We start from the raw sequence: 13,644 nt of genomic DNA on the forward strand, positions 1-13,644 counted from the left end.
AGGGCACTGTACACTGAGGACAAGCAGGGCTCTGTACACTGAGGACAAGCGAGGCTCTGTACACTGTGGACAAGCGGGGCTCTGTACACTGAGGACAAGCGGGCTCTGTACACTGAGGACAAGAAGGGCTCTGTACACTGAGGACAAGCAGGGCTCTGTACACTGAGGACAAGCAGCGATCTGTACACTGAGGACAAGCAGGGCTCTGTACACTGAGGACAAGCAGGGCTCAGTACACTGAGGACAAGCAGGGCTCTGTACACTGAGGACAAGCAGGGCTCTGTACACTGAGGACAAGCAGGGCTCTGTACACTGAGGACAAGCAGGGCTCTGTACCTTGAGGACAAGCAGGGCTCTGTACACTGAGGACAAGCGGGGCTCTGTACACTGAGGACAAGCGGGACTCTGTGCAGTGAGGACAAGCAGGGCTCTGTACACTGAGGACAAGCAGGGCTCTGTACACTGAGGACAACCAGGGCTCTGTACACTGAGGACAAGCAGGGCTCTGTACACTGAGGCCATGCAGGGCACTGTACACTGAGGACAAGCAGGGCTCTGTACACTGAGGACAAGCGGGGCTCTGTACACTGTGGACAAGCGGGGCTCTGTACACTGAGGACAAGCGGGCTCTGTACACTGAGGACAAGAAGGGCTCTGTACACTGAGGACAAGCAGGGCTCTGTACACTGAGGACAAGCAGCGATCTGTACACTGAGGACAAGCAGGGCTCTGTACACTGAGGACAAGCAGGGCTCAGTACACTGAGGACAAGCAGGGCTCTGTACACTGAGGACAAGCGGGGCTCTGTACACTGAGGACAAGCAGGGCTCTGTACACTGAGGACAAGCAGGGCTCTGTACACTGAGGACAAGCAGGGCTCTGTACCTTGAGGACAAGCAGGGCTCTGTACACTGAGGACAAGCGTGGCTTTGTACACTGAGGACAAGCGGGACTCTGTACACTGAGGACAAGCGGGACTCTGTGCAGTGAGGACAAGCAGGGCTCTGTACACTGAGGACAAGCAGGGCTCTGTACACTGAGGACAAGCAGGGATCTGTACACTGAGGATAAGCGGGGCTCTGTACACTGAGGACAAGCGGGGCTCTGTACACTGAGGACAAGCAGGGCTCTGTGCACTGAGGACAAGCAGGGCTCTGTACACTGAGGACAAGCAGGGATCAGTGCACTGAGGACAAGCAGGGCTCTGTACACGGAGGACAAGCGGGGCTCTGTACACTGAGGACAAGCAGGGCTCTGTACTCTGAGGACAAGCAGGGCTCTGTAAACCGAGGACAAGCAGGGATCTGTACACTGAGGACAAGTGGGGCTCTGTACACTGAGGACAAACGGGGCTCTGTACACTGAGGACAAGCAGGGTTCTGAACACTGAGGACAAGCAGGGCTCTGTGCACTGAGGACAAGCAAGGCTCTGTACACTGAGGACAAGCAGGGCTCTGTGACATGCTACAGGCTCACACATGATGATCATTGACAAGCAAGGAGCCTGCGCAGAGTCCTGCTTGTCCTGTCCTTACTTCCTGTATTTGGACTCCTCACAGACAATAGCTGCAGGGACCGCACTTTTTTTCACCCATAAATATACACATTTTTTATCTAATGAATATTACAAATATACATATAATTGTATTATCTACATTATTTAAAAAGTTTTTGTTGACAACAGGTACACTTTAAGGTGCCTCGGTGAGGCATTGCATTCTTCTCAAGGGTTTCCCATCATGCTGTGTAGATTCACAGCAGGTTGTGGGTGTTATCTTTAGGATAATACAGGCAGAATACATCATGTGCAATAAAGGAGGAACACTCATGGCCTATCCAAATGTAATGGGTTTATTTGCAGAGTCAAACCTATATGATAAGTCAAAATTGCATATTTTAATCCTTATCCAGTTTATAGTAATGATTTTTTGATGAATCCTCCAGGCAATGCTGAGATGGGGTGAAAATTGCCAAGACTATAAGATCACAAGTCAACTCTCCACCGGGAAGCTAGCCGGATCTCCAGCAATGCAGCTCTCCTGGCAGTGGGATAGGCTACCATCCTGGCTGAAGAGTGCAGCTGGGAGGTAACAGTATTATTACTGAGTCTCTTTTATAACATAGGTATCTAAATGGTCACAAAACTAATGTTCTTGTATTCATACAGGCTCATGACCTATGTGCCAGGTGTAGCGTACACAATGGGATTCTCACAAGGGTTCCATTCAAATCCATCTCACCAGGTCACTGTAAGAGTGGCAGCCACCTCTCCAGACATGTATGACACCATCCTGAAGACACCAGAGGTAAGGTTTTTACTTTGCAAATGATAATTCCATAAGGAAAAGCGGTATAGGTAGCGAGACCAGATGGTATTAACCCCTGGGGCAAGATGTTGTTAACCCCTAGTGTTCGTGACGCCAGGATGTGGTTGTATGGTGTAGAGTACCGCTGACAACCAACCTAAAACGGCATATAGTATATGAGAGTCCAAAACAGAGTTTTGATGCAACTGGAACTTTACTGAAGAAGGCAGAAAACAATCATTACAGATAGCCAACTCCACAGAGGTGACCGGGACACAGGGAACCTCTCAGGCTTGCTTGGACAGTAGAGACTTGATTTGCACTCACAGATTTGACGTGGCTGCAGACTTTTAGGCTTTGGCCTAGATATGCTGGACTTGACTTGTACAGGACAAGTGCTTGCTTTTGGGTCCAGGAGATAAGAGAGTGAGAATAGCGACTACAGCCTCTTATATATCAGGGGGCTGGACTAAAGCCCATTGGTAGCTGGTTGCCTGGGTTACCTATGTCACTGGAACTCTGGGTATATCATGTGATCACCTATCAAATGACCTTAGGAAGGTCCTATACAGGGTAAACGTCCTAACAACCTTCATATATTACTCACATTCACTGTACAATACATACAATAGATGTACATACTTAAAGGACATCTGCAGCGTGATTAACACTTATCCCCTCCACAGGATAGGGGATAAGTGTTTGATCACGGGTAGTCCGACTGCTGGGACCCCCTGTGATCTCCTGTACGGGGCCCGCGGCTGTCCTGTGCAGGGGGCGTGCCGGCCGCAGCATGACGTTGCAGCCGGGACGCCTCCTCCATACATTTCTATGGGAGAGGCGGGGAGGCAGCGTTCGTGCCTCCCCGTCTCCCCCATAGAACTGTATGGGGACGGGGAGGAGATGGGGCGTCAACGTCGACCTCCAGGTCGACGCTATGCGCCTTAGCGCTCACCATGAGCACTAATGGCGGCGCCCCGTTAGGGTGATCGCGGGGGGGTCACAGCGGTCGGACCCCCCCCGCAATCAAACACTTATCTCCCATCCTGTGGATAGGGGATAAGTGTCATACCGCTGCAGTTGTCCTTTAATATACAAGACAAAACCATATCATGACTTAGGGGAGACTCTACCTGAGGGGAATTTAGAACTATACAGAACCATTTTCTGTACCGGGACACCACAGAAACAGCAACAATATCACAAGTAGGCAAATATGGATACACTCTAGTGAAAACCTATTTATAGCCAGAGCTGTCACATATTGTATAAATGGAGTAGCTTATAGATTCTCAACAAGGGAATAATTACACAACTAATGGCGCCCATACACACAAGGGCAAAGTCAGCCTAAGATCGACCAAGAATCTAATAGGTATCTTTAATGTATCCTCTACCTATCCCTGCCTGGCAATACCTATTTAAGGCTGCTCTGCCAGTGAAACATTGCATGAACATTACCATAGCAAAAATGCATGCTCCAGATCTGCTATTCTGTATCCTGACCTGTGCCTGTTTACCTGATGTTGCCTCTGCCTGACCCTTGTGTACTCTGCTGACCCTTGTGTACTCTGCTGACCCTCCTGTACATGATCCAGTCCGCTGACCATGTACCTGTGCCACCTGCCATGGTTTATCTACTAGAAGCTGATGCTGAACCTGTTTCTCCAGCCATTACTCTTCTGCCTGAACCTGACTCCATTACCTGGCTGACAGTCTTCTACTTACGCCGGCACCAGTCCTAGCTCTTCCCATCTCTCAGTGCCTGGACCCAGGACCATTTAGTCTGTCTGGCCAGCCACCATCAACTCTGGGACCTCTTTCAGGAAGCAACCTGATACCCACTGGTAGCAGAAACCCATCTCCCACATGCTGCAGCAGGAAAGAGGGTGAAAACCTAGAGGGTACTTAGACTCCACTCCTACATTTGATGGGACCAGAGTTGAACTATTTGCTGGCAGTGCACACACAATTGCTTTCTTTTCTTCACATCTCTGGCAAATCACAGCACAACCTCCTCTCTGCTATGCCATGACAGTGCTCATGAAAGTGCACTGGACTGAACAGGTTGTAGGATGATTTACACCGTACATTAATATAGATGGCACGTGGGGGAGGCGCAGTAACTGATGCACTTGGTTTGCATAGTGCTGTTTGAGCAGAAATGCCAAGAAACAGTAAGTAAAGGAAAGGGTAACACTAAGCACTGAACTGCTGGTTCTGCTCAGTAGCTAAAGTGAGATGGAGACATTGCACTGCAGCCCTGTGCACATACAGTAGTAAGTTCACTGTTATTTGCACAAGTGACAGCTGCCCTGAGCTTTATGGGAGGTTAGATGAAAGGGAAGCCTTGATTTACCTTTCAGGAATAGTGTGGAACATCTTCAGCCTGCAGACTGACTCAACTGGCAGGTACACAGCTCACATTCTCTCCTGCACAAGGCATATGGTAAGCCCTACATAGGCTATAAAATGACAGTGACCAAAAGACAGACCTTACTCTTCACAGGAGTCCATAACATGTTCATGTGCTCACAGGCAGGAGACAGGAAAATCTTTTGGCCCCCCCATGTGGATAGCTGAGCTAACACATGAGCACAGCCTGAGGCTGGCTCTGCAGCTTTGAACATATATATATATATATATATATTAGATAGATAGATATAAGATATCTATACACTATCGTGGTGTTCAGCCTCCATGTTTATGTACACATCTTAGTCCCGGTGAGTGTTTTCTGCCCCCTTCAATATATATTATATGATTCTTAATGATCAATTAAACCTAATATTACGTTTTTAACCTAGCACCTGTCACTAGTCACTGTGTACACTGTGTGTAACCATGGCATTTTGATTTGCCTCATATGCTTTGCACTTTGATATTGATGCAGTTTATTTTATGTCTTGTTATTACTGTTTTTTATTAATTGTTTATTACATTGCTATTTCACCTGATTGAATTGTCTACCACCTATATACCACTGATATTGGTCACTTTGTATGGTTGAGAAAGGCTGCACAGGCAGCAGAAACGTTGCATCTGTATTTTGGCATGGAATAAAACTACATCACCTCTTTTCACAATTTTTTGAGTGCTGTGGTCATCTTTTTTCTTGTTTAGATAGATATTAGATAGATAGATATGAGATAGATAGATATGAGATAGATATAGATAGATAGATAGATAGATAGATAATAGATAGATAGATAGATAGATAGATAGATAGATAGATAGCTATGAGATATAGATATGAGATAGATAATAGATAGACATGAGATAGATAGATATGAGATAGACAGATATGACATAGATAGATAGATAGGAGATAGATAGATATGAGATAGATAGATATGAGATAGACAGATATGAGATAGATAGATAATAGATAGATATGAAATAGATAGATAGATATGAGATAGATAATAGATAGATATGAGATAGATAGATAGATAATAGATAGAGATAGATAATAGATAGAGATAGATAGATAGATAGATATGAGATAGATAGATAGATAGACAGACAGACAGATAGATAGATAGATAGATAGATAGATAGATAGATAGGTATGAGATAGATAGACAGAGAGATAGATAGATATGAGATAGATAGATATGAGATAGATAGATAGATAACAGATAGATATGAGATAGATAGATATGAGATAGATAGATAGATAGATATGAGATATATAGATAGATAGATATGAGATAGATAGATAGATATGAGATAGATAGATATGAGATAAATAGATAGACAGATATGAGATAAATAGATAGATATGAGATAGATAGATAGGAGATAGATATGAGATAGATAGATAGATAGATAGATAGATAGATAGATAGATATGAGATAGATAGATAGATATGAGATATATAGATATATAGATAGATATGAGAGAGATAGATAGATAGATAGATAGATATGAGATAGATAGATAGATAGATAGATATGAGATAGATAGATAGATATGAGATAGATAGATATGAGATAGATAGATAGATGGATAGATATGAGATAGATAGATATGAGATAGATAGATAGATATGAGATAGATAGATATGAGATAGATAGATAGATAGATAGATATGAGATAGATAGATATGAGATAGATAGATATGAGATAGATAGATATGAGATAGATAGATAGATATGAGATAGATAGATAAGAGACAGATAGATAGAATTCTCGCCTTCTTCTTGTCCTTTCTTTGCTTCTCAAATGTTGAAACCAATTCTCAAAACTCAGGGTCACGGAATATTGACAGTCATCTGAGGATCACAGGACCAGAATTTATAAAAACAACAAAATATTTCCAAGAATTATAACCTAATAAGAAGTGTTATTCCTTCTCTTTCAGATGACATTTTATAAACAGGCTGTACCCATCCCGTGGGATCTCGCGCTTGGCACTCGCTGGCTCAGACACCTTCATCTAATTGAACTCACAAATCTTCCAAAAGTATCATCGATGGTCAGAGGTAGCCATGGAGGTAGAGCCCGCTTATTTTATTTTTATATTTTTTTCCAAAATAATATTAAATCATAAAAGGCTTGTGGAAACTCATAGACTGTGATTACCAGTCAGGGTGTCAGAAAACTGTTGTGTTCATATGCGTCTCAGGAATTTATTGTCAAATGAAGAAAACTGCTAAAATAAAGGAGGCTTAATCGTAAAAAAGTGAAAGTAAAAGTAAAGTAAAAATCGTAAAAGTAAAATATATTGTTTAATGATGAAACTTTGTACGTTAGCACTCGAGGAGTTTTTTCTTCTGGGATTTTTCCCAGTATTAGAAAAGGATAATAGCTAAAACCATATATGTACCAAGGTTCAATCCACCTTAAAGAGCATAATGAAAAGTTATAAAAATTTCCAATATAGTTTTTGGATTAATTGTCTATGGTTTCCAAGAGACCTCTGCTTGTATTGTATTGATGATTTGCCCAACCTCTCCTCCCCCTAATAAAAAATAAAAAGCAATAGAAACTTCTCTTCTCCATCTGACATAGATGGCAATGATGACTTTTCCCAAATGTGACTTGTCTACCATACAGTAATAATTTCCTTATTAATAATGCCTCAGCTATGATCCAATTCACAAATAATGCCCCTACTGTGCCCCCACTCCCTAATAATACTCCCTGTGCCCCCGTGTAATGGTCCTACAATACCCCCATACATATGATAATGCCCCTGTGCCTCCGTACACAAATACTGCCCTTTGTGCCCCCATACAGTAATAATGTCCCATGTGCCCCTACAAACTAATAATCCCCCTTGCGCCCCATATAGTAATAATGTCCTCTGTGCCCCATATAGTAATAATATCCTCTGTGCCCCATATAGTAATAATGCCCCCTGTGCCTCATATAGTAATAATGCCCCCTGTGCCCTTGTAGAGTAATAATGACCTCCTGTGCCCCCATATAGTTATGTGGTAACAGGGCGTGATGAGGGCAGATTTTACACTAGGGGCAGATGGAATTAACCCCTTTGTATTCGTGACATCAGGGCGTGGTTTATCCTCGATACCACCCAAAGGTATACCGCTAGATCCTGGGCTAGGCGCGGGGCAATAATGACTCCGACGCCAAGTTACAGATCTATACAGTTTAGCCAGGGCCCACGGAGGTGACCAGTGACTCAGAGACCTTAAGGGCTTGCTGGGACTTGTAGTAGATGGGGTCAATTTAATGCAGCCCACGCTGACTTGACTTGACTGATAATACTGAGACTGTGGCTTACTTTTTGCTTTGTGGCTGCAGACTGGACTTGAGGCCTCCGATGACTCTGGACACTCACCTAGAATCGACTGCCCTGGACCTCAGCGGGAAGCAAGAGAGCAGGGAAAGAGAGCGAGCTAGCTACTCCCGGGGCTTATATGGGGGAGACTAGCAGGGAACCCATTGGCCACCCTTGGGTCATCTGGTCACTGGTACCTCCTGGGTAACAATCACATGACAAGTCACATGGTAAACAGTCTTAAAGTAACAACGCTTTCTTCACACATTACACAGTATAATACATAAAAAACATATTTACATGGGGGGGGGGGGGGGGGGGACACTGTAGGGAGGCTGCCTGACAGGATAGCAAGGGTACGGGGTAACACAGTCTGTACTGGGCCACCACAGTAATAAAGCCAAAACAGAAAAAAAAAACAGTGTGCAAAACTACTGGGAATGCTGGAACTTGTACTTTTGCAACACATGAAAAGAACCCATTTCCATACATTGCAAAAGAAAACAGATCTTTGTAAAGTAAAGTATATATGTAATGGTAAAGCTCCTAAATAATACCGCGACAGACAGCAAGAGGTACCTTGAGGACATGGTGGTGGAACGAGGGGGGGGGGCGTAGGGTGCGGAAACCCTGGGGCAGTTGACCCCTTTGCCCTAGTTAAAGGGAGTGATTCAAATACAACGTTATGCAATCTGAACACAATTTTCTCATATTTTAGTTGAAAAGTGAACTAAAGGTAAATCCGCACATTTTAAGTATTTCAAGATGGGAAAAGAGGTTTCTAGGTGACCATTAATGGCCCATATCAGGCTGTATACCGTATGTTTTCACCTCTGGACTATGCACAGTTTCTGCACTGGAGATCACAATTACCCTGAGGCCTGACCAGACCCAAGTGAATAGTTAAATACTGTTACTGAAGCACTGGGTTAAATAAGAGTCCATCCATGCATGGCCGGCTGAGGAGCGGAGAGCAGGCTTTCATTAGGTACTTATTTAAGAAGAAATTTTATAATGGAAAAGTCTGAAGCAAATTTCTCCACTTGCTTCTACTGCCACCTAATGACATTAGAAGACAGGAGTTTAGGTTTCGTAGCAGAAAAGAAAAAAGAAAGTTTCCGAAATCTTAGGAAATAGTCTGGATATATATATATATATATTTTTTTTTTACCATATATACTCGAGTATAAGCCGAGTTTTTCGTGCTGAAAACGCCCCCCTCGGCTTACACTCGAGTGAACTCTCAATCCCTCCTCAGTGGTCTTCAACCTGCGGACCTCCAGATGTTGCAAAACTACAACTCCCAGCATGCCCGGACAGCCATCGGCTGTCCGGGCATGCTGGGAGTTGTAGTTTTGAATTATCTGGAGGTCCGCAGGTTGAAGACCACTGCGGCCTTCGTCATCATCCAGACCCCCCTTTTAGTTTTCTACTCACCTCCCCTCGGTGGGAAGGAAGAGTGAGCTGGTTGGGCCATCTATGCTGCAGGGACCGTCCGGTGGGGAGGGTGAGTCGTTCCGGGCTGTCTATCTTCACCGGGAGGCCCTCTTCTCCGCTCCGCTCCAGGCCGGCCCCGGACTAGTGACGTTGACTTGACGACGCACAGGGACGTTCATGCGCAGGTACGTCTGCTGTGCACAGACGTCCCTGTACGTCGTCGTCAAGGCAACGCCACTAGTCCGGGGCCGGCCCGGAGCGGAGAAAAGGGCCTCCCGGTGAAAATGGACAGCCCGGAATGACGAACCCTCCCCACCGAACGGTCCTTGCAGCATAGAGGGCCCGACCAGCTCACCCTTCCTTCCCACCGAGGGGAGGTGAGTAGAAAACTAAAGGGGGGTCTGGATGATGACGAAGGCCCGCAGTGGTCTTCAACCTGCGGGACTCCAGATGTTGCAAAACTACAACTCCCAGCATGCCTGGAGAGCCGATGGCTGTCCGGGCATGCTGGGAGTTGTAGTTTTGCAACATCTGGAGGTCCGCAGGTTGAAGACCACTGATGAAGAGATTTACAGGCGGTGATGATGAAGGGGGGGGGGGAATGATGACGGGATGATGATGACGGGGGGGTGAAAATGACAGGGTGATGATGATGGGGTGTCAATGACGGGGGTCTGGATGATGACAGGGGGGGATGATGACAGGGGGGATGATGTATTTCCCACCCTAGGCTTATGGTTGATTCAATAACTTTTCCTGGGTTTTTGGGGTGAAATTAGGGGCCTCGGCTTATATTCAGGTCGGCTTATACTCGAGTATATACGGTATATATAAAATTTTAATATATTTAAATTACAAGGGCCAGGAAAAAAGGCACCCCTAATCTACCGGATAATGAAAATGTGAACCTAATTGGGCATGATGTTTTTATGTATGTGTCCCAATGTAGTCCAGGCTATTGTAGCAACCTTATGAATAACGCGGACCAGACTATCTTTGTTTGCAGATAACATCCTTGTCTGTCTCTAATCACTTTTACGATGGCCACTCACACCTCTAACCTGCCCTTAGGACAAGGTGGACACCAATAACCAGGGGGTCGTTGGGCAAGCATATGGCCCCTTAGATGACCATAGTCAGGACTCTCTGGAAAAAAGCCCTCAGTGATATCCCAATCCACCAGTAACATGGAGATGGATGGGAATAAGTGTAGATACAAGTGGAGCCCCGTTGCTTGTGCAGCTGTGGATATGGTATGTCTGTCCGAGAAATAATATTAGCACAAGAACTATTAGATTTGGTTTCCATGGATGATCACAGAAACCTGAGACTACCAGGTGGCTGTTGGAGTGGTCTAAAGCTCATCATTGCATTCTGAAGTAATAGAGACTGATGTGATGTATCATGTTTCGCCATCGGGAAGACTGGTCAGTGAATCTGGGTCGGACACTTTTCGGGAGAGCACCTCCTGTCGTGCAGTGCGGAGTATTGTGTCAATGGAGGTATTGCCTAGCCCTTGTGTTTCATGAGTTGGGGGTAAGCTTCTTAGTTCCAGAGAAGATAAACCTTTGTTTGCTTTCAACTTTGAGGCAGCACCAATAAGTCCAGCCTTACCCTTCCACCCTTACCCTTGGTCCCCTTCTACCGAATGGAAGCAAAGTACTGTAACGGTTAAAGGGGTTGTCTGGACCATTCTGCTTTTTCATATTTTGCTAGGGGCGTGATAAATAAAAAAAAGGCATACTTACCTACTCCCCCAGCTCCCAGTGTTCGTTACCCCTCTTCCTGGCACCCAGACAGACTCATCTCAGTAGAAAGTACCGGCACAGCCCATTACTTGTTGCAGCCCTTTCCTGTCTCAGTCAGTGATGAGTCTATCTCAGAATCAGAAAGAAGCGGTTAGGAATGAGGACCCAGATGTCCTCGCACCATGAGCGGCAGAGGACCAGGGTAGGTAAGTATGTGATATTTTTATCGCATCCCTAGCAAAATAGTTTTTGTTATGTTGCTTACATATAGTTACTTTATTCTAGCTGTGCCCCATTCTCCATATACATCAGAGGACCCAAATTGTGGCCCTTAAGATGTTGCAAAACGACAACTCCTAGCATGCCCGGACAGCCAACGGAGAAGGCAGCCATCTGTAGTCTTCCCATGCACCTGCACGTTAATTCTGGTCCTTCTTTTTTTTTTTACAACTGGGCCCCCCAGCAAACTGGGGAGTACTAACTCTTTAAGATACTTGGGGAGGTGCTGCAGTGGCTTAGTCTGACCTGACTGACATAACCCAGTTGGTGATTCCCCACATAACGGCAAGTACCCGGGAACACTGCTGGGCACTAAGGGGTTAATGTGACTCGCCACCGGCAAGACTTACTTGCAATTGATGATGTCTGCGGAGTCTGCACTGCAGCGGTCTCTCTCACAGAATTCGCGGAGCCGGATGCAGACACTGGGATTTGTAGTATGGCTGCGCCCCGGGAACTTCCTGTTTTCGTCCTCTCAGCAACGGGCCCCAGTAAAATGGCCGCCGGACGAAACTGCGTCATCAGCCGAGCCTAGGACCGGAAGGGACTCAGCGGGGCATCCTCTTCTTCCGCTCCCCCCCCCCCCTTCCCCCGGTAACAAGGGGCAGACCTTTCAAGTTCCTCTTTGGACTAGGAACTATGACTTGACTACAATGCCCAGGGGTGGGACGTTGACCAGTGCGGGACATTTCCGGGCACTCCTCGGGCTCCTCCTTAACCCTTTCAGGTACCGATTTAGCAGAATGCAGCAGTCCTAATTTTACACATTATCACTGCAACTTTCACAGACTTTTCAACAATAGACAGCACAGTTTTCTTCATCACCCCCTCTACTTTATCAGCACCACAATAGAAACACATTACAATGGCAAAGTCCCATACAGTTTTCTGGTGCAAACTTTTTCGTATCGGCCTGCGATTTTTCTTAGACACAGTTCAGACTTGGGGGGGAGGATTTGTGGCTTTGTGGCATATGGCACACACCCGAATCAAAAGAGTTGTTGTGTCGGGGTGCGAGGTGTGGGGGCAGATGATGTTGCCCAGGGGTAGAGGGTGTCAACCTCTTAGTGTACGTGACGCCAGGGCGTGGTTTGCCTATGTAACCAAACGAAGGTAGCATTGCTAGTCCTAGGTTGGCAGGGTTAGGCTCGGCCAGGATCTCAGAGAGGGGACCAGTAACACAGGGGACCTCGCAGCTTGCTGTGACTAAAGATAGTGACAGCAGACAAAGATGACTTGACTTACTGACTTGTGGCTTCATTTCAGGCTTGAGGCCTCCAAATGTGCTGGACACTGGCTCTGAGACATCTGGACTGGACTAGACCTCAGGATCAAAGAGAGCAATTGTAGTACCTCCCCCTCTTATAAAGGGGGGCTGAGCAAGGAGCCCATAGGCTAGCTGTGGGTCATTTGGTCACCTGTGATCTCTGGGTAACAAAACATATGACTTAAACATGTGACAACCATTATCATGTGACTAACAATCATGTGACCATATCAAAGGTCCTTTACACTAAATATACAACCTATATACAATATGGGGGAATACTGCAGGAGACCCCTGAGCATATCCCGTAGTGGGACATCACAAAAAAGATATCCTGACCTTGATGTGGGGTAATTTGTCTGATCTGAGGAGCTGTCAGGATTCGGCAGGCTGGTGGTGGATCCTCTGTGTCAGAGAGGGATTGGCGTGGACCGTACCGGTGGACCGGTTCTAAGTTGCTACTGGTTTTCACCAGAGCCCGCCGCAAAGCGGGATGGTCTTGCTGCGGCGGTAGCAACCAGGTCGTGTCCACCGGTAGCGGCTCAACCTCTCTGACTGCTGAGACTGGCGAGGTACAGGAGGACTAGACAGAGGCGAGGTCAGACGTAGCAGAAGGTCAGGGCAGGCGGCAAGGTTCGTAGTCAAGGGCAACGGCAGAAGGTCTGGTAACACTGGTAAGGGCACTCACAAAATGCTTTCACTAGGCACTGAGGCAACAAGATCCGGCAAGGACAGGAAGGGGAAGTGGGTTTATATACAAGGATCAGGGAATCTAATACACTGATTGGGCCAGGCACCAATTAGTGGCGCACCAACCCTTTAAATGTTAGAGAGCCGGCGCGTGTTCGCCCTAGAGA

The 13,644-nt window shown here is 46.0% G+C and overlaps 1 protein-coding gene across 3 annotated transcripts in view; it reads left to right on the plus strand.

Moving 5' to 3' along the window:
* The window catches only part of LOC130283309 (vitellogenin-1-like), a 138,987-nt gene that overhangs the window by 99,462 nt on the left and 25,881 nt on the right, over nt 1-13,644 (plus strand). For all 3 annotated transcript variants that reach the window (XM_056532611.1, XM_056532612.1, XM_056532613.1), the window contains 3 exons: nt 1,945-2,087; nt 2,168-2,306; nt 6,674-6,806. In XM_056532611.1, coding sequence (XP_056388586.1) covers nt 1,945-2,087; nt 2,168-2,306; nt 6,674-6,806 — 415 coding nt within the window. The remainder of the gene's footprint in view (nt 1-1,944; nt 2,088-2,167; nt 2,307-6,673; nt 6,807-13,644) is intronic.

Source organism: Hyla sarda, chromosome 7 (assembly GCF_029499605.1).
Source record: "Hyla sarda isolate aHylSar1 chromosome 7, aHylSar1.hap1, whole genome shotgun sequence".
NCBI classification, from domain to species: Eukaryota; Metazoa; Chordata; class Amphibia; order Anura; family Hylidae; genus Hyla; species Hyla sarda.